The following is a 24,947-nucleotide window of genomic DNA, read 5'->3' as shown; positions in this document are numbered from 1 at the left end:
AGTTACACAGGCATTTGTTTCAGAACTGGTACTCAAGCTTTTGACCTCAAAGTTAACTGTATTCTTTCTCCTCTACAAATCCCATTGCTCTTCTGTTATATGTGCAGTTTCTAGAATTTCCTTTATAAATCTGATTCTTAATTTAGAGCATATGCATTCTTTTTAAGAAAGTTTTTGGCATTATTTTGATTTTTTACTTTACAGTCATTTGTGGCTAAAGAGAATAAGGTCTGTGTAAAAAGCCATTGAATTTTTCAATTACAGAGTCACTGCCAATCTCTCAAGAATGGTGACAGATGGCAGATTAAGCAGTTGAAAACAAAGTAGGTGATGAAGAAGGAAACACATTGGTGTCTACTGTACTGTTTTTTCAGCACTGTAACTGAAAATTATAAAAAAAATCTTTTGGGGAAAAAAAACCTGTCAAAATATTTCAAAATTAGATATTAAGTACACATTTTGGTAAATTTCCCATTGATCCTTTAATAACAATTGCTATCTTTGGGAAGTGTGTCCTTAGAATAATGTGAGTTTAACTGAAGTACTAGTATATCAATTAGAGAAATGTCATTAAAAAGTAATTTTCTTGCCTAATCAATATTATAAATTTTGTGATAAATTTTAGTTTTAAACACTAGTGGGAAGGATAAACTATTAGAGTGTTCTGAATGTCTATAAGACTCTTTAAACTGATGATTAAAATTTTGATTGATCTGACAAGGCATTTAAATGGAAAGAAAAAATCAATAAGTATAAAGAAAAAGCAGAATGATCAGATTAAACTCCCAGAAGCCTGAGACAATGGAACAATGTTTATTGTTGATTTAAGAAAAACTAGGCCAAGAAATTCTTAAAAGATGGCAAGGTAAAAGGTAATCTTGGGTTCAACTCTTGCTTCCATAGCTCAGACAAGAAAAATTGCCAATTATGCAGCAAAATCAGTAATGCTAAGAAGAGAAAAGAAGGGGCTTCAGGGGTAGCTAGGATAGAGCACTGGCCCTGGAGTCAGGAGGACCTGACTTCAAATCCAACCTCAGACACTTAATAATTGCCGGTGTGATTTTTTTTTTTTTTTTTTTGCAAGGCAATGGGGTTAAGTGGCTTGCCCAAGACCACACAGCTAGGTAATTCTTAGAGGGAAAAAATACTAGCAGCCCTTTCAACAGTTCTTTTCTTTCATTGCTGGGGCTTTCTTCCCACATGCTGGTTCTTATTCCCAAGCTAGATGGAGCAGTAGGTATCAACTTTTGGAATTAACCTCTTGGCAATATCATAGGTTGGTGAATCAGGGATTGGAGAGGGAAAGGGTTCAAGCAAAGAAAGATGGAGTCCAAGGAGAAAAGTAAGTGGAAGAAGGAGAAGACCAAAGAGTAGTTTTTATCCTTTGAGGGTCACAGATTTCATACAACTTCACTGGTCTGAGAGAAGAGGACCTATAGCAGGGAGGGTCAAAGCTGGGTGTGACACAATAGGGCTAGGCTTATGCAAGGGAAAGAATTACCGGTAGAGCACAGTGAGCAGCTAGAAAGCACAGTTGATGAAGTGTCAGACCTAGAGTCCAAAGACTCATCCAAGGGAGTACAAATCTGGCCTCAGAACTTTAACCATTTGCCTGAGGCCCTCATCTGTAAAAAGAGTTAGAGAAAGAAATAACAAACTAATTCTTTATCTTTGCCAAGAAAATCCCCACATGGAGTCATGAAGTGTTGGGTGTGACTGAACAACAACAACAGCACAATAATGAAAGAAAAATCAGCACTGATTGATAAAAGCAGTTCTAAGTTGACTGAGGAGAACTGAGTAAAACATCTGAAGAAAGGAAATCCATCTTATGAAGAAAAGTACAGGAAATGGAGTGAAGACTTCCCAAGGAAGATCTTTTTTTGACCCCAAAAGGTCAAAGAATTACAACAAATTCTGAAAAGCTCTGTGAAATAGAGTAATGCTAAGAACTGTTCAAATGGTTCACCAGAAGAAGCAAAGAAACAAAGAGAGAATCTTGCTCTCTCAAAGGAAAAATCAGCAAGTCTGACAAGAGAGGAGAGAATTTTTTTAAAAGGCAGAAATACTCTTTAAAAACAGCAGTTTCTTTGAAAAAGAGTATGAAAAATATGCAATTCAAAAACAGAAAGGCAGATGGAAAATCAATTGGACAGAATCAAAAGACAATACTGGTCATCAGAAGTTTACATTATTGAGAATAAAAGGAAAATGGAATTATTTCAATTAATATTGATAAACATCTATTAAGCAGCCATCATGTTCTAATACCAGGGAGACAAAAAAGAGGTAAGAGATAGTCCCAAGGAACTTATGGTCTAAAGGGGGAGATGACATACAAACAAAAATATACAAAACAAGCTCGCTCTCTCTCTCTCTCTCTCTCTCTCTCTCTCTCTCTCTCCATATATATATATATATATATATATATATATATATATATATATATATATATGTATGTTAAGTAGAAAATAAAAGAGAGAATGTGCTAGAATTAAAGTGAAGGCTAAGTGCAACTTTAGTGGGGATTTAATTAAAGCCAGAGAGCTCAATAGTTAGAGTACAGTAAAGGAGGTCAATGTCACTGGACAGAAGATTATGTCAGGGGCAAAGGTGTAAGAAGACTAGAACAACAAGGGGCAAGATATTGAAAGAAAATTGAGTTAAGCCCCTAAAATAATTTTCAAGATTAATTATTTAAATAATATTTTTCCAATTACACATTAAGATAATTATCATTCAATAAATTTTTTTTTGTTTCAAATTTTTCTCCCTCTTTTCCTTCCTTTCCCCTTTCTAAAACTGTAAGCAATTTGATATAGATTATATATTATACAATCATGTAAAACATATTTCTAGATTAGTCATGTTGTAAAATAAGAAACAGACCAAAAGGAAAAAATTGAAAATATTTTTCGATCTTCATTCAGACTCCATCCCTTCTCTATACTGGAAAGCATTTTCTATCACAAGTTGGAATTGTCTTTGATCATTGTATTGCTGAGAACAGCTAAGTCATTCATTGTTGATCATGGAGTAATGTTGCTGTTACTGTGTATAAAGTTCTACTCATTTCACTTTGCATGAGTTCATGCTAGATTCTTCTGAAATCATTTGGAAAATCATTTCTTACAGCAGAATAGTATTCCATTACATTTATATACCACAATTTCTTCATCCATTCCCCAATTGGTGGACATAATCAATTTCCAATTTTATGTCACCACAAAAAGAGCTATTATATTTTTGTACATGGAGATCCTTTTCCTTTTTTTTATGACTTCTTTGAGATACAGATATAGTAGTGGATCAAAGGGTATACATGCTTTAATTGCCCTTTGAGCATAGTTCCAAACTGACTTCCAGAATGGTTGGATCAGGTCACAATTCCACTAACAATGCATTAGTGTCGCAATTTTCTCACACAGTCTTTAAATTTATCATTTTCTTTTATCTGTCATATTATTCAATTTATAATCTTTTTTTTAGGTTTCTGCAAGGCAAATGGGGTTAAGTGGCTTGCCCAAGGCCACACAGCTAGGTAATTATTAAATGTCTGGGACCAGATTTGAACCCAGGTACTCCTGACTCCAAGGCCGGTGCTTTATCCACTATGCCACCTAGCTGCCCCATATTAGTCAATTTATGAGGTGTTTTAATTTGTATTTCCTCTAATCAAAGGGAATTTCTTTAAGATTAATTATTAAAGAAAAAAAAGTTAAGGAATTCCTTTACAAAAACTGAGGGGTATGCAGTGATTTTACCTACAAAAATGACCCTACATAGAAGAAACATCAAACATTCAGAAAGTAATGCAAGACTAAGAAGTGAGACATACTTTTTCGTATATCTAGAGTTAGATAAAGTCATGACTATGGAGGTGGTTTGATTTTTTAAGATAAAGAAAACTCCAACAATTTATACATTAGGGATAGCAAGATAACAAAAAAAGAACATCTATGAGCTAAAGAATCCAATAGGGGCAGTTAGGTGGCACAGTAGAGAGAGCACCGACCCTGGAGTCAGGAGGATCTGAGTTCAAATTTGACCTCAGACAATTAACCTAGCTGTGTGACCTTGGGCAAGTCACTTAACCTCATTACCTTAAATAATCAAAAAATTAAAATAAAAAATAAGCAAAGAGAGAAATCAGGAGATAAAAAGAAGGGAGAAATCAATTAAAGGGAAAAAAAATCCAGTTCCCAAATTAGTAAATCCATGTTATTTATGTTGGAATAGTACAGAGGAATTTCTCATGAGGGGGAAGAAAGGGAGTAGTAAAATGGGTCCAGGAAAAGATTGGTCAGAACTGAAGAGGTGAGATTTATGAAGGGATTTCAATCACCAATACTCTTGTACCCCCACCCACATCTTTGGATATATGGGTGACTAGGATAGAACACTATTGGGCTATCTTTGAGGGAAGAAATGAGATTTAGGCATTTGCTGGCAGAAAAGGAATTCTCTGGCAGTATTTTAAAACAATCACATGGAGGCTGTAGAGAGTCAGAGAGGGGAACAACAGTGAATTTTGATGGTCAAGGAGAGGTTCAGATACATCAAGAGAATAGCTTCAAAATTTTTGCATGAAGAAATCCAATACAGAAAGATAAGAAGGGAAATTTTTTTAGGTTTTTTTTGCAAGGCAAATGGGGTTAAGTGGCTTTCCCAAGGTCACAGAATTATTAAGTGTCTGAGGCCGGATTTGAACTCAGGTACTCCTGACTTCTATGGCCAGTGCTCTATCCATAAGAAAGGAAGTATTAAAGATAATCTTTGCAATAAATTTCTCTGATAAAGATCACATTTCCTACTCCTGTCTGTCATGAGGTCAGTTTGCTTCATAAGAATAGAACCACTAGAAGACTTGCACTAGAAGTCTATATGAAAACTTGGAATTCATCAACAAGGCTTTAATGATATTCTTTAAAGGTTATCATCCTTCCACCTAATCTTATTCTCCACTATTCAGTGATATTGAACTTTCCATTACTGAAGACCAAAGTCCCTTCCCCAACCTCAGTTGTCCATCTTCAAATCCAATATCTTTTTAATAGTTATTTTTAAGTTTTCATTATTTTATTTTCTCCTAGTTACATGTAAAAACAATTTTTAACATTACTTAAAAAAAAACCTTTGAATTCCAAATTCTCTTCCTTCCTCCTCCCCCTGTCCCTCCCTCATTGAGAAGGCAAGAAATTTGATCTAAGCTATACTAGTGTTATCATGCAAAACATTTCCATAATAGTCATGTTGTGAAAGAAAATATAGACTAAAATAAAAACCCTTTAGAAAAATAAAGTTAAAAAAGTATGCTACGATCTGTAATCAGATATCATCAGTTATTTCTCTGGGGGTGAATAGCATTTTTTCATCCTAAGTCCTTCATCAATGTATTGCTGAGAATAATAGCTAAGTCATTAGAATATTGTTGTTACTTTGCACACAGTACATTTCACTCTGCATCAGATCAAGTGAGTCTTCACATTTTTTTGGAAAGCATCCTACATATAGGTCATTTTCCCTTTTTAAAAAATTTCTTGGGGCAGCTAGGTGGTGTAGTGGAAAGAAAACAGGCCCTGGAGTCAGGAGGACCTGAGTTTAAATCTGGCTTCAGACACTTATTAATTACCTGGCTGTATGACCTTGAGTAATTCATTTAACTCCATTGACTTAAAAAAATTCTTTCGGGATATAGATCTAGTAGTGATATTGCTAGATCAAAGGATGGGTTCCAAATTGCTCTACAGAATGGTTGAATCAGTTCACAACTCCACCAACAATGCATTCATGTCCCATTTTTCCACATCCCCTCCAACATTAGTCATTTTCCTTTTCGATCCTATTCACCCATCTAACAGCTATGAGGTAATACCTCAGATGTTTTAATTTGCATTAATATAATCAAGAGTATCACTCCCATATACCTTGACCCTAAACACCTTTCCTCCATCTCTGTCCTACACTGTGTAACGAGTTGTAGGGAATAGAGCACTAAGCCTGGGGTTGAGAAGACCTGAGTTCATATTTGTCCTCAAACACTCAAACACTGTCCTCAAACAAGTCATTTGCCCTGCTTGCCTCAAGTTCCTCATCTTTCAAATGATTTGGAGAAGGAAATGACAAACCATTCCAGATCTTTGCTAAGAAAACCCCAAAGAGGGTCACAAAGAGTCAATCACAACTGAAATGACTGAAGAACAAAAAAAAAATTCTTTCATCTTTACCACTTCATCTCTTCATCCTTCCATCTTCTGGTACTCATTGAGACTTGGCTTCTTTTGGATGACAATGAATTCCTGACCATCTTTTCTGGAATTGTTCATAGTCTCTCATAATTGAAGATTTTATCTCAACTGGGCCATATCATGCAGCAAGGCAATTCTCTTTCCTAATTGATTCCTTATTCCATTCACCAGAGATGTCATTCCAAATCCTCTCTTTTCAAGTTTCTTAGGCTATCCCATATTGTTTCCCTCTCAGTTAAGAATTTTGCTTCAGATTTTATCAAATTGAAGCCATTATCCAAGAGTTCCTGCTTCTTCCCTACTCTTCATTACACATCTCCCTATTATCATCTTTTTTTCTTTATTCCAATTTGTGATAAAAGGTGGGTCTTCTCCATATGAAAATCAGTAAGTAGAAATATCTAATAAGACAAGAAAGTCAATGGTGAAATGGTATGAGAGAAAACAAGAATGATAATGACTGAAAAAGACCATTAGAGTTGGTAGCTTGGTTTTCCTTGGTTTTTTCTATTACAGTTCTCTCTCTCTCTTTTTTTTTTTTTTCCTCCTACTTGTCTGACCAATCTCTCTCAGACTTCTTTGCAGGATCAATCAATCAAATAGTTGTGCTGATTATGTAAAAATGAGGACCGAAAGGAGCCCAGCCCTAGCATCTCCCTGGTATCCACATAGCAAAAAATAAGTGAAGAAGGTTATGCATTTGGTGTTTAGTTTGTGGGAGGATTAACAAAAGGTATACTGGATGGGCAGGTGTGGGTGGGTTGTAATTGTGTGGAGGAATATTTTAAAATGATGAGATTACAGTGCCATCTGAGAATTTGAATAAAGTTGTATTTCTTGATTTTCATGGAAATGAACCAGTGCTTATCATCACAGAATATGAGATGATCTTTCATTTTACAGAGGAGAAATTTGATCTGGAGACCCTAAATGACTTGTCAAAGTTCATCCAAGTACTTAATGGTAGAAGTGAGACTATTTCTGATTCCTAATCCAGAATTCTTTTCATTAGACTATATCATCATTTATATATTTTATGATTTGAAACCACAATATAAAAATCAACTGAAGACTGTTTTTACCATATTTTAAAATAGTTTTAGATGAGCTTGCCCCCTCACTCTTCCTTTCTTTCTTCTGCCATCTGTCTTTATGTGTATATATATATATATATATAAATATATACATATATAAATATGCATATATATTTATATAAATACATAAAAAACATGCTCAACTTTCCTACCTCCTTAAAAGTCAACCCCAGTGAAGTCAAAACAAGCTTTGCTCGAGCTTGCTGGCCCTTCAAACTATTTATTACGTTATATCTCTATTAACCTTCAGAACAAAACCACAAAAATAGGTCATTTACACTCATTACCCACATTTCTTCATCTCCTTACTTCTCAACCTCTTGCAATATCAGTTTTGAATCCTATCTATCACTTGACTGAAACAGTTACCTCTATGATTGCTGACAAAAGTTTTCTTGTTATGTATAACTACTGGTTTTTACAAAACACTCATATTGACTTTTTTTATACTATTGACTACACCCTCTTCTGAGATACATTTTCCTCTTTGGAGGTGTCAAAAAGCTCACTTTTGGTTCTCTTTTTATGAGTATTAATTCCTGGTCTCCTTTTCTGGAATACATCTTGTTCTTGCTTAGTTAAATGTGGGCATCCATCCTTCTAGATTCTTTTCTGGGACTTCTCTCTCTATAGAGAGAAGATTTTGTCAACCCCCAAGGGCTTGTTTATAATCTTTGTACAGATGATACCCAAATCTATATATCCAAGCGATAATCTTTCCCTGAATTCCAGATCCATGTTATCAAGGGCTTGCTGGATGCATCCAGCTAGATGTCCCATAGATATAAAAAGTTCAATATACGTAAGTAGGATTTATTATATACTCTGCCTAATCTAACTCTCCTCCTACTTTGCTTTTTTTTTTTTACTGAAGGCACCTTTATACATGCCAAAGTTTTCAACCTCTGACTCAACCTTATTAACCTGACTCTTCTTCCCTTTCTGACATACCTATAAGGCCAAATCTTATAGACTCTACCTCCACATGTATCTTTTTCTGTACTCACATGGCTAAAATCCTTTTTACCTCTTGCTTGGGCTACTGCAATAGCCTCTTAATTGATATCCCTGCTTCCAATTTATCTCTTCTCTAATTCTTCCTTTATATGGCTGCCAAAGTGATATTCTTAAAGCAGATTTATTTAATCTTTTTCTGTTGCTTGAAAGATAAAATACCATTTTTAAGCCTTCATACAAAGATCTCCACAATATGGCTCTTGTAAACTTTTCTAGGCTTAAATCATGTTCATCCTCTCCATGTGCTCTCTGTTACAATCACACTGGCCTTTCCCATGCATTTCATTCCATCTCCTCTAAGACTCTGAACTGTCTCTTTCCTATCTCTGGAATATGTTCTTTCCTCACTTCTATTTCTTAAAATTCCTAGTTTTCTTCAAAGTATAACTCTAATGCCACTTCCTACATGAGGCTTTTCTAAATAAGTTGGAGCTGGGAAACTTGTTTCAAATCCTCCATCAAATACTTAGCTATGTGACCCCAGTCAAGTCATTTAATCTTAGCCTCAATTTCCTCTTCTATAAAACAGGATACTGACACTTATCTCATAGGGCTGTTTTATCAAATGAGATCACATGTAAAAAAAATTTCACAAACCACAAAGAATGTTATAAATGTCATCATCATCTTCCTTTTCAAGTTCATTGTTGTCCCTCCTCCTCCTCCTCCTCCTCATCTCTCCAGTTATTGCCCAATCTCTCAGGAAATTACTTTTCAATTTTAGATTCATTTGCATTTATACTTCTCCCCCTCTAAAACAAAAAATATATATATATACATATATGTATGTATGTGTATATATATATATATATATATATATATATATATATATATATATATATATATATATATATATAAATGTGGCATTTTCCCCCTCAGTAGAATATAGACACTTTGGAGAAGGGACTGTTTCATTTTTGTCTTTCTATCCCCAGCAATTAGCATAATTCTCTGAATATAATAGATGCTTAACAAATGGTTATTTAATTGAGTTGAATTTCATTTTGGGGAAATTTTAGAGAATGTAGATCATTGATTGAGAAGATGAAAATGATTTATCACATAGATAATTCTCATTATTAAAATATCTGACTATCTTTAAAGACTCTAGGACTATGGCATTTCCAAGAATGGCAAAGACTTATGAAAAGCTGCTTTTTTCCATCTCTATTTTCCTTTCATCTCTCCCTCTCACACACAATCTCCTAACAATCTCACTGTATAAGTGATTCATCTAATCTAGCATTACTCAAGCTTACTGATTATTTTGCAAGAAATTTTGCTCAAGTAAAAGCTCTAAGATACAGATTCCTTAATTGGATGAAGGTCTGAGGTGACCTACTTATTCAATTTTTTAATTGACTTGGTTGTCAACTCAATCAATGTTAGTTCCTTGATTCACAGTGTTTGTTTATGTCTTACATCTTCATGCATTTTTTAAAAAGATATTTCTCTAATCAGTTTTGCCCAAATCTACTTAATCAAAAGCCTAGGCATCTAAAAGTGCCAGAAATAGTCTTAGGGCATCTTACTCAACTAAAAACATCCAGATGGGATACTGCTATAACATTTCATTCCTTAAAAGGTATTAAGATGAATTTACCTGAATTACCTGCTACTTAACTTCCCTAATCTCAACACAATGTCAGTTCCATAGAAAGTCATCCCCTGTCCCTGGCTCTTTATTCAGATCAATTTTATCTTTTACTGATTGCGCTCTATCTGACATGGCATCTAATAATTTATTCTAAAAAATTTAAATTGCACAATATGAAGATATATCCAAAGTGGATCAGTTCAGTCAATGAACTGCAAAGATTTAACAAAAAATTGTAGCATTTTAAACAATTTTTTCAGGTTTTGCAAGGCAATGGGGTTAAGTGGCTTGCCCAAGGCCACACAGCTAGGTAATTATTAAGTGTCTGAGGCTGGATTTGAACTCAGGTACTCCTGACTCCAGGGCTGGTGCTCTATCCACTGTGCCACCTAGCTGCCCCTAAACAATTTTTAACATTAAAAATGTTTAAAACATGTTAGAATTAGTTTTTGAATTGCATTATAAAAATCCTTTGATTATTTTGCATCTTGGACAAAAAATAAGAAGCGGGCTATATAACTGCAGCTACTGTACAAGTCCTTAAAACACACAGAATATTCAAGACCTAATTTTACTAGTTACTCCTGTAATTACTCTACTGATGTTTACAAGAAACATCTTTTCCCCCACCCCTGCTTTATTTCTACAATCATTTGTTGTAAGCAAAGCAAAAAAGGGAAAAAGAATAATACAAATTAGAAATTTCTAAACATGTTAAATAATGGAAGCACTTAACACTGACAACTCAAATAGTAATTAGTAATCATAAGCTAAATAAATAGCAATTATTAATGGTACTGTTAGTTTACTTTAAAAGAGAAGAAAAATTGTTAAAGGATCTAAAGTAGAAGGTCTCTTTTTAGATGATAAGCTTCTTGAGGGGAGAGATTGTCTTATTTTTTTTATCTTCCACAGCGATTGGTATGGTGTTGTATATACATGATTTGCTCAATAAATATTTCCTGAATGAAAATTCTCATACTGGAAGAAACTTAGATTAGACCAACACCTCACACCCTATACCAAGATAAGATCAAAATGGATAAAGGATTTAGACCTAAAAAACAATATTATAAGCAAACTAGAAGATCAAGGAATAGTTTACCTGTCAGATCTATGGAAAGGGAAGCAGTTTATGACAAAGGAAGAGATGGAGAACATCACCACAAACAAACTAGATGATTTTGATAACATTAAATTAAAAAGCTTTTGCACAGACAAAACCATTGTAACCAATATCAAAAGAAATGTAGTAAAGTGGGAAACAATCTTTACAACTAGTATTTCTGACAAAGGACTCATTTCTAAAATATACAGAGAACTGAGTCAAATTTAAAAAAAAAGCCATTCCCAATTGACAAATGGTCAAAGGATATGCAAAGGCAATTTACAGATGAGGAGATCAAAGTTATCCATAGTCACATGAAAAACTGCTCTAAATCATTAATCATTACTTATTAGAGAACTGAAAATTAAAGCTTCTCTGAGGTACCACCTCACACCTTTCAAGACTGGCCAATATGACCAGAAAGGACAACAATCATTGTGAAGGGTTGTGGGAAATCTAGGACACTAATATATTGTTGGTGGAGCTGTGAACTCATCCAAACTTTCTAGAGAGCAGCCTGGAACTACACCCAAAGGGCAACAAAAATGTGCATGCCCTTTGATCCAGCAATACCACTACTGGGTCTATACCCTGAAGAGATGATGAAAAAGGGTAAAAACATCACCTGTACAAAAATATTCATAGCAGCCCTGTTTGTGGTGCAAAGAATTGGAAATCAAGTAAATGTTCTTCATTTGGGCTTAGCAAACTGTGGTATATGTATGTCATGGAACACTATTGTTCTATTAGAAACCAGGAGGGTGGGGCGGCTAGGTAGCACAGTGGGCACCAGCTCTGGAGTCAGGAGTACCTGAGTTCAAATCTGGCTTCAGACACATAATAATTACTTAGCTGTGTGGCTTTGGGCAAGTGCCTTGCAAAAACTAAAAAAACAAACAAACAAAAAACCCCAACAAAAAACCAGGAGGGAGGGGAATTCTGGAAAGCCTGGAGGTATTTGCATGAACTGATGCTGAGTGAGATGAGCAGAACCAGAAAAACACTGTACACCCTAACAGCAACATGGGGGGGGTGATGATCAACCTTGTTGGACTTGCTCATTCCATCAGTGTAACAATCAGGGACAATTTGGAGCTGTCTACAATGGAGAATACCAGAGAAAGAACTGTAGAATTTGAACCAAGACCAAGGACTATTACCTTTAACTTAGGGAAAAAACTCTGGTATCTTATTGTCTGATCTTGCTATCTCTTATACTTTATGTTTCTTCCTTAAGGATAGGATTTCTTTCCATCACATTCAATTTGGCTCAGTGTATACCATGGAAACAATGTAAAGACTGGCAAATTGCCTTCTGTGGGGGTGGGGGGAGGGAAGTAAGATTAGGAGAAAAATTGTAAAACTCAAAAGAAAAATCTTAAAAAAAAGAAAATTTTCATACTGTTAGATAAGAATAAAAGAGACTGTTATAATCCCATTTTCTTATTACCAAAGCTAAACTACACACATATATAACTAAAACTCATGACTTCCTATTGAATTTTGTTGATTTCCTCTCTTCTTGTACTAACTAGATTTTTTTCCATCTGTTTAATTATAAAATAATTCATTAGGATAGCATAACACAGACGGCTACTAAAGCTGTTTTGTATGGACAGATGGAATCACAGAAATATCATCCTCAACATATGTCATTGTTCAAGATAGGTATTATTTATTAAAAAGAGACTGTAAAGGTTGGGAATTGGACAGGTAGCTACAGAATACAAATTTGGCAAATGTAGGAGACAGTACATTTCTCATATGATACCTATCCAAACATCCATTGATGATCATAGTACCTACTCTGGTCTCTCCTCTCTTCACAGTTCTGATAGTATCTTTTACTATGGAATTGCTTATGCCTTTGTCTTACTGCTGATGTGAAGAACAGGCCTAATATTGGCATTCCCCTAGTTTGGGTATGGTGATGAAACAGAATTCGGATGAAATAAGGCATCACTGAAAAATTAACAAAAGGAGCACATCTTAGATTTACAGTAGGGATACAAGAGTCCTTGGGTAGATGGTTTTCTATACAGAGCTTATGGAAAGGAGTCTGATCAACAGGTCATTAGAGTATAGCAATTTGTGTGGATTTTGACATTTACCAAATATGAGGAACCTAGAATCCACCTAGCTGGAATTTTTGTCCTTAAGTGACCAAGAAGCTTTGGCAGGAAGCAAGGGTCAATCACATACTGGGCACAGTTTTGTCTCCTATTAAGGAAAGGTAATCCTTGCCAGAGGAGGGGAAAAAAGGAGTGTTTAGACCTCCCTCATGTTGAGGTAAACACTAGTAGATATTAGTCCTGTCACAGCATTCATACCTTGAAAAGTCCATCCCTGGGATGCCTTTTCTGTTGTATGCCCGTGTATGCTGGTAAAGGAAGTCATGTAACGTTCAGGATGGAATCTAACAAATTTTTGCTATTCAACTTAACTGGCCAGCACTAGTCCACAGCAATCTTTTCACTTTTCCCTTATTGATTTCTATCACACTCCCTGTAGTAACTATTCAAACCATTCTATTCAAGGCTGCTATTGCCCCCCCCCTTTTGCTTTTAGTTCTCTTTTCATTTTATTCCACATTTCAAAACCTCTCTATGTTGTACCTTTCCTATTCCCTATTTTGAGTTAGAAAATTTTATCCTCTTGCTAAGTGGATACTAATATCCAAGTCTTTCCTATCACAAAAGTACAAATGAATACTTTTAAAAATTATTAATGGTTTCCTTGGCCATTATCAAGAATTTCTGAGTCAAAGGGTATGGATTTATTAGTCACTTTATTTGCAAAATTCCACACTGCTTTTCAAAAAAGTTGCACTTATTCTCACTACACCAATAATGTACTGGTATATCTATCTCCAACATAGACTATTTTTATCTTTTTGATCTTTGCCAATCTGCAGGGTGTGAAGTAAAACTTTAGGATCAATTTGATTCATATTTATCTTAGTAGTGATTTATAGTACTTTTTCATATATATGGTTGTTAATATCTTGTAATTCTTTTGAGAACATTTTATTCATATGTGACCATAACACATTAATAAAAGGCAAGTTTTAAGAGAAGAGGATTTGAAGCTTCATCTTGTCCTACCATGTCAAAGGCTTTTTTGGGGGTATTCAACAAATAACAAACAGCAGAATCTTGAATTCTGTTTATTCCTCAGACAATTGTGTAATTGTGTAGATGAGATTTGTCACAGTCACCTCTAGAAACCCAAATGTGAAAACACATTTAGGGATTTCAAGATGGGCATAAATCTCTTTTTTAAGGTTTTTGCAAGGCAAATGGGGTTAAGTGGCTTGCCCAAGGCCACACAGCTAGGCAATTATTAAGTGTCTGAGACTGGATTTGAACCCCAGGTACTCCAGACTCCAAGGCTGGTGCTTTATCCACTATACCACCTAGCCGCCCCCATAAATCTTTTTCATATGTTTTTATAGAGATGAGAAAGTAGAAATATGGATTGGAGGCTGAATATTTCTCTAATAATATCATCGATAATATTTTCACTCTTTTGTGTGCTCTATCTCTCCCTCCCTACCTCTCTCCCTTCTTCCCTCCTATAAGAGATAACTTGAAAATCAAGTTCTACATGCTTTTAAAATTGTCATCTCCAGCAGGTTCCTTCAGTATGTATTTGGCCAGCTTCATTCATTTTTCCTGACTTCTTTTTGTTAGAGACATTTCTACTTCTATATGTAATAATTGAGAAATGAAGGAGTATCTAAATACAAGAATTTCACTATCAGTAATGAGAGGATATTGCACTAAAAGCAGTGGCAAATCAGATGCAAATCTGATCCATTTCATGTTTATTTGATATACCATTTTCAGTTGATAAAAACTTTGGGAACAATCTAGTTTGATCTCACATTAAGCTTTCAGTAGTCTTGGTTTTTCCCTTCATTGTCTTTCTTGGTTTTGTGTGGCACAACCCATCATTTGCAAAAAGCCTTAAATTCTACCAAAATGATCTTGCTGCCATACGAGTTGGTAAGGTGAGAAAATATTTGCTGCTTGAGATAATTGCTGGGCTCTTTTGTCTTTGCAACGATTAAATTTATAACTATGAACATCTTTAAAATAGTGATATCTCAGTTTTTTTAAATGAATCAACAGCCTTTATAGGTATATCAGGGTGGAATTCTTGTAACTGAATGAGTGTATTCTCATCTTAAAGTTTTTTTTCTAAATTAGTTCTGATTTTGATTCTTAATTGGTCAATGGTTTGATCAGCACAGATGTCTTGTTTGAAAATAAATCCTACCTAGATAAGAAGTCTTTTATGCCCATTGAGAAGTAGATTATTCAGATATCAACTATGCCTTTAGTCAATTTTATTTCTTAATCTCAGATCACATTTTCCAAAATATTCTTTTACTCTTTGCTGTCCTATACAACTAAGTCATTCACTGAGTCTCTCTATTCAGGTACATATTGTCTTTTTTTGACAATTTTTGTCAATTTTCTCATAAAATAGTTTTACTTTTTGCCCCATCATAGAGGTTGCCACATAAACTACAATTGTCATCATGGTAGTCTTTTTCTTTATGCTCATTAAGAGCACTCTACGACGATCTGTCCAAGTGTTAGGGGACATGTTGTTGCTTGTTGCCTTTGAATCTATGATGAAACCAACTTCACCAATTCCTTTATTTTTTTAAAGAGAATCTCTCTAACCTTTTTTTTTTCTGTTTAGTTGCAACATTTTAATGTCTCCTGGCACCATTTATAGTAAGAGTGTCAATATGGATGTGGTTCAGTTCTTTAATAAGCATCAACTAGTTGATTCCTCACACTTTGGCTATTAGCAGTCAAGATAATGTATAAAGATGTTCTAAAAACTTTCTTAGCAGCTTTTCCTTACTTTATCAGTCACTTAAGAGACAATCTATCATCCAAGGGAAGGCATGTACAAAAAATTAATTTCTTAGTGGTGTACCTGCTACTGCTGAACTTTTTTTTTTGCACTGAACTGGGATGGTCCACAAGCAGTAGATAGTTTGCTACCATTCCTGGACTCTAGATCTATTTAGTTTGTTAGAACCTGCTAGAGACTATATTATTATGGCATAGCATAGAGAAGCCATGAACACCATCTTATAATGTTGAACAGCTAGTGAAAGGTTCTTAGAGAAGCCAATAATGATATGTTGAGTTCATAGAGTATTTTTTGAATTACCAAAATATTTTTTCCTCCTGATACCTTTCTGAGTTAGGTAATTCAAGGCAGTTAAAAACCCATTATATAGGCAAGAAAACTGATGCCCAGTAGCTTGTCCATGGTTGACATTGATTCATAGAAATTATATTTTGATTCTAGTAATTCTACTAGTTTTGAAATCAAATAATGAGACCATTATCTAAATCAAATTTCTATACTTTGTCCTTAAGAAATAAGATGAGATTTTGTCAAATACAGAAATCCAAGCATCGTGGTTCAGTAGAAAGAATATTACATATGGCGACAGGAGCTTGGAGTTCAATTCCAGTTTCTTAATTTATACTTTGTAGCCAGATAACTATAAATTACTTTACCTCTAAGCCTCACGTCTCTTTCTCTAATTGTACTATCTACTTAATAGTGTTCTTATAAGGAAAGTTCTTTAACATCTGAAAGTACTAGTGATAATTTCTCTGAATTCATATTCACTATTTCTTATGGTAAAATAATAGTCCATGATTTTCATATGCCACAATTTCTTCAACCATTCCTTGATAAATAGGCACTTATTTACTTTCCTCTAGATTTGTGCTACTACAAAAATCTGCTATGAAAATTTTGGCAAATATACATCCTTTTTGTCTTTTACTTTCTTGGGGGAATGTTACAGTAGTGGGATTACAGAGACAAAGGGCATGAATAGCTTAGTAGCCTTGTCTAACATGATTTCAGATTGTTTTCCAGAATAAAACAATAAATTACCTTCTATTTTTTTTCCTAGAGTAGAAAAAAAAGCTAATTCTTAGAGAATGTAGTTCATTTTTTCCCTTTCTGTTAAATTACCAGGATGTATAAGAACAAAATACAACAGTGTGGTAAAACAGTTTAGCAAATAATCTGTTATATTTCTTTTAAGATAGCTATATTATTTCTGTTGCTTATAGTCATATTTGTTCTGAAAATAACCTATTATATTTTTTTCTCTCAATGGACTTATGCTGCAACAAGTACTATATTAGATATAATTGGAAATTTGAACAATGCCAAAAAAAAGTTTCTTTGTATGTGAACTTTAAAGAGATTGAATGGACCTATTTACATTATCTTTACTATCATGAGTTTTATCTGTATGAAATCTATATAATTATGTCTTGTGTATATGCATATATACATATATATCAATATTTATATTTGTAAATTTATAGTGATAAGGAAGAGATCTTTTACTTGCTCAATTCAACATTGAATCATGCATTTGGAATGTTGTTGTTCAGTTGTTTGATCATGTTTGAGCTGTCATGACCCCTTGTAGCATGTCTGGCCCTTGTATCTCTACTACCCCTTGAAGTCTGTTCAAACTCATGTTCATAATTTCCATGACACAGTCAATCCATTTTATCTTCTGTCATCCCCTTTTCCTTTTGCTTTCAATTTTTCCCATCATCAGAATCTTTTCCAATCAGTTTTACTTTCTCATTATGTGGTCAAAGTGTTTAAGCTTCAGCTTCAGTATTTGGCCTTCCAGTAAAGAGCCTACAGTATTGAATGATTTGATATCCTTGCTGTGGAATATGGAATTTATCAATGCATAAGTATTATATGACCTGCAATTTGATTACCTGTTCTTTCTTTGCCCAACTAGAAGGGTTTTATTCTGGAGGACTGGGAGAATGGAGACACTTAACAAAAGCTTTTGCGGATTCATTACACTATTCAACTGACCCTCTGCTGCCTACTTTACAGTAGGAACTTTCAGTAGCAAGAAAATGACTTTTGTTGTTAAGTCATTTCAGACTTGTATGACTCTTCCTGACTCCATTTGGGGTTTTCTTGGCAAAGATACTGGAGTAGTTTCCTATTTCCTTGTCCAGCCCATTTTACAGAGGAAGGATTGAAGCAAATAGGGTTAAATGACAAGTCCAGGTTCACACAGATAGCATATCCTATCAAGAAAAACTATTAAATGAAGTTGGGCAAATGGAACACAAAACCACATAGGTCATAATGGCTATGAGAGAGAATGACTATCATGCAAAGCCAGGAAGCATTGAGAAGTCAGTTGGATCAGCTGGCATGATTCTATCAAACTGCTAAGGCCAAAGAGTGGGATTTTAAATGTATAAGATTCAGGAAACAGTAGTAGCAATTAAAACTTATACACACAGATATGCATAATCAGTATCTCAATGTCAGCCAAGCAATGTTTAGAAATTCTATATATATAAAACAGAACTATTACATCTTCTTTGAATTTATATTAGTTTAAAAAGATGCCTAGAGATGAATATTTTATAAGGTAATGGCCATCATGGGATAAAATTTTAAAATATTTCCATTATAAACTTCTTTGTTACATAATTGTCATTATCACAAAAATACAGTTACATGGTGTTATAGAGATAGAAAGGACTTGTCTACAACTGTCCTGTGAGGTTGATAAAACATATAAACCTGGGGAAAAAAACTTAAGTCTTGGATACAATAAATAACTAAGAAAAATCTGTAAACTCATAATAAAATCAGTTTATCTCATAGCAAATGCATTGGCAAGATGAATTCGCAATTTCATTGAAGAAATTTTTTCACCTTACAGATGATATGACCTCAGAAAAAAGGATCAGATGAATAAGCTTGCTAACCATTAGACTCCAGGAATCAAATCTTATCATCATCATTACCATCATACATAAAAATAAACAAGGAAATCAACCAGTCTTTGAATCTTGAGTGTTAATTATGTAAGATAAATACATTTAGAAAGAATGGCATCTATGCTTTTTAAAATCGGAAAGCAATACTTTTAATTTGTGGTTCTCTGCATTTTGAATATGTAAATCAATGAAGCAATAAATTTGTTCTTAATAAATAGATTTTTTTTAAACCCAGGGAGGCTGTAATGCTTATGACATCACTGTAGATGAACATAAAAGTAAACAACAAAAGAAAATAATGATGGATTTGAGTTACTCAGGAGAAATTAATGACTTGGTAAATAGAGATGAGCACAATTGGTGGTAATCCCATATTGCTGGTTAAATTAGTTACAGTCTAATAAGGACAATGTGGCATAAGTGGTCAAGGTTCAATATAAAAAAAATCTCTTACAAGGACAAGCTGAAAAATGCTTTCAGAATATGCACTTTTCCTCTTGTGCTCTGGTAAGAAAAAAAGAAATGGAAGTAAATCTGAACAAATGGACATAAGCGGGAATCACTGTCCAATATCTTGCATTCTAAGCACCACTTATTCATTCATTTTGCCTCCATCAGTGTTCAGAATTTCTCAGGAATTCATCCAACTACAAGACTTCAGCAAGACCTTTGCAAATAGATCATTTGAATATCAAAGCGGACAACTTCAGCATGTAAAGGGCAAGACTAGATGTTTTGAAAAGTTTTCACTAAGCACTAACTGAACTTAGAAGAAAAAATATGGTTTTCAGGTGATTCTTCCCATTGGGCAACTGCTTCTATTATTTATATGGAAATGGCTTTATTTTTTTATAACTGTTTTTCCTGCCCACCCCACTCTGGTCCCACATCTGAACTATGAAGAACAAATGCATCAGCATAATGTTCTTACACTTGAAAAGAAGTATTTTGTTACAGTGAGTCTTCTCAAAACAATTCTGATAGCTGAATGATGTAACACATAGGATTCTACTCATCTTTCTTTCAAATAATACCACCAAACCAGTTTTTTAAAAAGTCTCAAGAAATCTCAGCTGATAAAGTTTTTGCTGCTAATATGCTTTAAAACTCACCTCTGAAAGTAAGTTCTTTACATATTATTATCCTGCAGCTAGGTGGCACTGGAACTGGAGTCAAGAGGACCTTGGTTCAAATTCAGCCTCAGATACTGGACTTTTCTAACTGTGTGTCCTTGGGCAAGTCATTTAACCCTGATTGCCTCGTATCCAGGGTCATCTCCAGTCATCCTGATTCATATCTGGCCACTGGACCCAGATGACTCTGGAGGAGAAAGTGAGGCTGGTAACTTAGCATAGCTCCCCTCATACTCAAAGTCAATTTGTGTGCTTGTCATGGCATCACCTCCCTGATATTGTGGTCTTATTTAAGAATGAAGGACAAAAACAAAATATTGTTACCCTAGAATCACATTTATATATTGTCGTTCAGTCAGTTCAGTTTTGAACTTTGTGGGTTTTCATGGCAGAACTAAGAATGAGGTTACCATTTCCTTCTCCAGATAATATTACAGATGAGGAAACAGAGGCACCTAGCTGCCACAATTAGTGGATCAAAGTGAGAAGATACATGAAAGGTGTTATTAATGCTCTATATGATTCAAGAAGGAGATGGGCAAGTCATGATATCATGGAAAAATTGAAGTGCCCAGAGTCACACTGCTAATAATGATGACTGGCTTGGCACTCTACCTACTGTGCCACCAAGCAGTCCCTCATATTTATATGTGGCTTTTTTATTTACTAATTGCTTTTTTTCATAACCCTGGGAGGTAGATAATAGGAGTATTAGTATTTCCATTTTTCAGAGGAAGAAAACTGAGGATTGGAAAAGTTAAATTGCTAAAATTAGTTAAACAGGCTGAGGGACTGAATGCTTGTCTTCAAAGATTTTTGAGGTCTCTTCCTGTGTTGTGCTACTTTTCTTGCTCTTGCTATGTTTCTTCTATATTAGCTGTTTGTATTAGTTAAATCTTTCCCGACATTCTTGAGTTAAGATTTTTCTTTTGCTGTCCTCATTACTGGATGAAACCCAAGGTACCAAGATATTGGTTACCTTGCCTAAGCAAGATAGACTTACATTCCTATGGAAAAGCCTCCAATTTTAAAAAAAAATTAATCTTTTCCACTGAGTCACCTTGATGCTTTACTCTTAATGCGACTTTTAGTCACATCAAGGCAATTAATTTGGTGTAGGGACAAGGGAAGGTTACAGTAAACACTTTATTTTGTGGTCAGGCAATTAAACGTGTGAGGTCCCAACCCTCTGTCTGGTCATTACCTGCAGGACATTTCTATCAGTCCAGGAGTGATTTGTTGGCATTGTAATGTAGCCAGTCTTTGTACTTCTACTGCTGTGGCTGCTAAAATCTTGGCTTACACCCAAATGTCCCACTTGGGTTTTGTTCAGGAAAGAGTTCTTCCAGCTGCTATATTTGTTCCACGATTACATGTATGAGCTTCCAGAATGCACAAGATCACCCGTCAAATGAAAGGCTTTGGTTCCCAGTTCACATAAAGAGATAAAATTTGAAACCAAGGAAACAACAAAATAATGCCAAATGAAGGGGCTAAGAATAAATGAAAGAGAATAGTGTTTACGAAGAAGGGGCAGCAGTATATCCTGATGCTGAAAATGCTTTAGAGGAAGGAAAAATTGATACTATGTGATGATTGTAGTATGTACTATATTTAAAATCACATTTTAAAAGGGAGTCAATCATCTTTCCTTTTATTGTAAATAATTTGGGTCAAACCAAGTTGAATAAAGTGAAAAATGAATTTGATTTTTAAAAGAGGGGTTTACACTTAAGCTTTTATGGATGTGTTTCTGAAAGTGGGCTGCATTTCATTTGGGAAGCTGCATAGCCCTTTTTAGTGATTCTAAGATACTTGCCACTACAAAATGCTACTTTGTTAATGCATATTTTTTCCCCAGGGACAGAATAAGGTTGATATTCTTGCAACATTACTGTCTACAAAGAATCAATATTATAGTATCCCAAAAGGTCAATGGAATGACATGGTGAGTGCAATAGAGGCAACTCAGTGGTATCATGATGGATAGAGCACTGGGCCTGGAGACAGGAAGACCTTCCTAGCTGTGTGATCCTGGCAAGTCATTTGCCTTCTGTCTGCCTCAGTTTCCTCAACTGTAAAATGGGGATAAGAATTGCACCTACCTCCCAGGGTTGTTATGAGGATCAACTTGGGATATTTGTAAAGGGCTTAGCCAGGGCCAAGCACAATAATACTTAAATGCTTGTTTCATCCTTCTATAGCACATTCACGGGGCTGATCATTTTTTTTCTTGAGGTAATCGAGGATAAGTGACTTGCCCAGGGTCTCACAGCTAGCACACGTCTGAGGTTCAGATCTTAACTCAGGTCGTCCGGATTCTAGGGCCAGAGCTTCTTCTGCTGCACCACTGAACGGCTCCAATTAGTGGGTCTTAGTGAGAAAATGACATGAAGAGTGTGAATAATGCACCAGAGGTTTCAAAAAGGAAACGGGCAAATCATGGTATCAGAGGGAGTCACTGCAGATGGACAACTTAAGTCAGGAAGACCTGAGTTCAAGTCCAGCCTCGGACACTTCATATCTATGTGACCCTGGGAAACTTGCAATCTCTGTCAGCCTCAGCTTCCTCAACTGTAAAATGGGGATAATAAGAAAACCCATGATTGTTGTGAGGACTAAATGAGATAATGGCTGTATAGTACCTCGTACTTAGTATACCTTAGTATAGTACCTGGTAAACTGTAGGTACTATATAAATGTTAGCTAAAATCACTATTAATGGTAGTACCTTCAAGATATTATAAAAACAAGAGAAATTGCCTGGAGTAAGTACTCTGAGGATGTCATGAAGGACATGGATGGGAATTTTGAAGAAGAAATGGAGTGGTTGCAATCTGCAAAGAGGGAAGGTCCATACAAACCTATAAAGGTACAGATCTATCAAAGTAAAGAAAAAGGTACAGCTATTTAAAGTAAAAAAAAAAACAACAGAGAGAAGAATTATTTAATGTTTGTCAAGGAGAAAAATGAAATCCAAAATTTTAATTGTGGTGTTATCAGGTTAGAATCAAAATGTGAATAAGTCGCACAAGAAAGAAGTAAAGAATGTACAATGAATAATAAAAGCCAGAACTGGCAAATATATCCCTTTGAAGGAAAAAAAAAAGACCCAGAGAACTCAGACCACATCTGAGAAACTTAGAATCAAAAACAGTGAATTACTAATCAGAGACTTCATGACATGTGATCATCTATACTAAAGTCTAAATGGAAAAGAAAACTTCAGTTTGATCTGATGTATTTTCTGAATTAATTTTGCCTAGCCATGTGGTCAACTAAAAAAACAAAAGGGGGAAAAACTGGATATAAACAACATAAAAACAGGGCATTTAAGAGTACTAAACATATGGACTATATATCTTCATTCACATTCATATTATGTCTGTGTCTGAATTTTTCATTTGAAGTTTTGTCCAGGTAACATATATAAATACACTTATTTATAAGCAGTCATATTCTTATACTTCTTTGCAATCTTCAAAGCACTTGCTACTCCATTATCTCTTCCAATATGTCTCTTGTAGGTAGAAGCAGACTGGCTACTTTGGAAACCTTGGCATTTGTTCTATCTTTGATATTACTAAATTTTCCCAAAAGGCCTTGGGAAACATTCTGACATGGAAGGGATGCAATTGAGTACTCATTAATTTATTAATATGTACTCCCCCCCAAATCAGGGCCACTGAGATAAGACACTAGGCAATGAGTCTCTATTTCAGTACTCCATAATTGATCTTGGTGGATAGGACATCTGGTGACAGCTAGATATCTTAGTGGATCAGGAAGACTGAGTTTAAATTCAGCCTTAGACACATACTAGCTGTGTGACCTTGAGCAAGTACCTTGACCCTGTTTGTCTGTTTCTCATCTGTAAAATTAGCCAGAGAAGAAAATGGCAAACCATTCTAGTGTCTTTCCCAAGACCCCAAACAGGGGTTGGATAAAGAGTTGGATATGATTGAAATGACTTAACAATAAGAAGATAAGGCAGCATTTTTCCTTGGTATAGCTGCAGCTTCTTATTCATCATGCTCCATCTAATGCAAAATGGTGCACAGAAATTTTTTGGAGGGGGAGATGGATTTGTGATTTCGTGGCTAGGGGGAGCTCTTAGGATGGAAACTTCATTTAACAACGCAGAAAAATCTTCTGCAACTCAATCTCTTGCTGAACTATCGTAAGCCTTGGGAGGTTGTGACTTGCCAAAGGTTACAGTCAGTACATGTGAAAAGTCAGAATTAGAATCCAAATCATCTTGAATCCAACGTCAAGCATTCTGTTAGGTCATAATGTCTCTCAGAAGCTAATATTTTCCAGGAGTATGGAATATTGGATATAGATATCCTTGAATCTAAGGCATCATACTGTACTTTTTAAAAATAACTTGGAGAAGTCTCAAGGCAAGTCATAAAAAGGGATCTTTAAACATCTGTTGGACTTTGTTTGGAAAATAGATTACTTACTTTGTTTGGACCATGAGGGTAAAACTAGGAAATAGTAAATGGAAGTTTTAAAGAAGCAAATTCAGGTTCGTTATGAGGAAAACCTTTCTGACATTATTCATAAGGGGAGTAGGCTCCCTCAGAAGTCAGTGGGACTCCTCTCAATGGAGACCCTCAAGTTATGATGCAGTGGTGATTTTTTTCTTAAAAGTATCTGTTGGACTAGAGGATCATTATAATATCCTGCAAAATGATGACTTGGGCAAGTTCAGACTCAATAATTCTTAGATTAGAGGATATGCTTCTTCTTTCCCATATAGCTAGTGATAAATTTATAATATTTTCATCAAAATTTAGATCTGAATTTTTTTTTTTAGGTTTTTGCTAGGCAATGGGGTTAAGTGGCTTGCCCAAGGCCACACAGCTAGGTAATTATTAAGTGTCTAAGGCCAGATTTGAACTCAGGTACTCCTGAT

At 35.0% G+C, this 24,947-nt stretch overlaps 1 protein-coding gene across 3 annotated transcripts in view; it reads right to left on the bottom strand.

Moving 5' to 3' along the window:
* EFCAB11 (EF-hand calcium binding domain 11) overlaps nt 1–24,947 on the bottom strand; it is a 171,360-nt gene that overhangs the window by 21,872 nt on the left and 124,541 nt on the right. The window contains exon 6 of one of the 3 annotated variants that reach the window (XM_074235535.1): nt 11,384–21,378. The exons of the other annotated variants lie outside the window; for them this stretch is intronic. Coding sequence (XP_074091636.1) covers nt 21,192–21,378 — 187 coding nt within the window. The 3' untranslated portion in view covers nt 11,384–21,191. Of the gene's footprint in view, nt 1–11,383; nt 21,379–24,947 lie in introns of those variants that run through there. 3 annotated transcript variants of the gene reach the window in all.

The sequence above is a fragment of the Macrotis lagotis genome, chromosome 4, assembly GCF_037893015.1.
Source record: "Macrotis lagotis isolate mMagLag1 chromosome 4, bilby.v1.9.chrom.fasta, whole genome shotgun sequence".
In the NCBI taxonomy this organism is placed as follows: domain Eukaryota; kingdom Metazoa; phylum Chordata; class Mammalia; order Peramelemorphia; family Peramelidae; genus Macrotis; species Macrotis lagotis.
The sequence above is the reverse complement of the archived record's forward strand: the minus strand, read 5'-3'. Positions and strand labels throughout refer to the sequence as shown.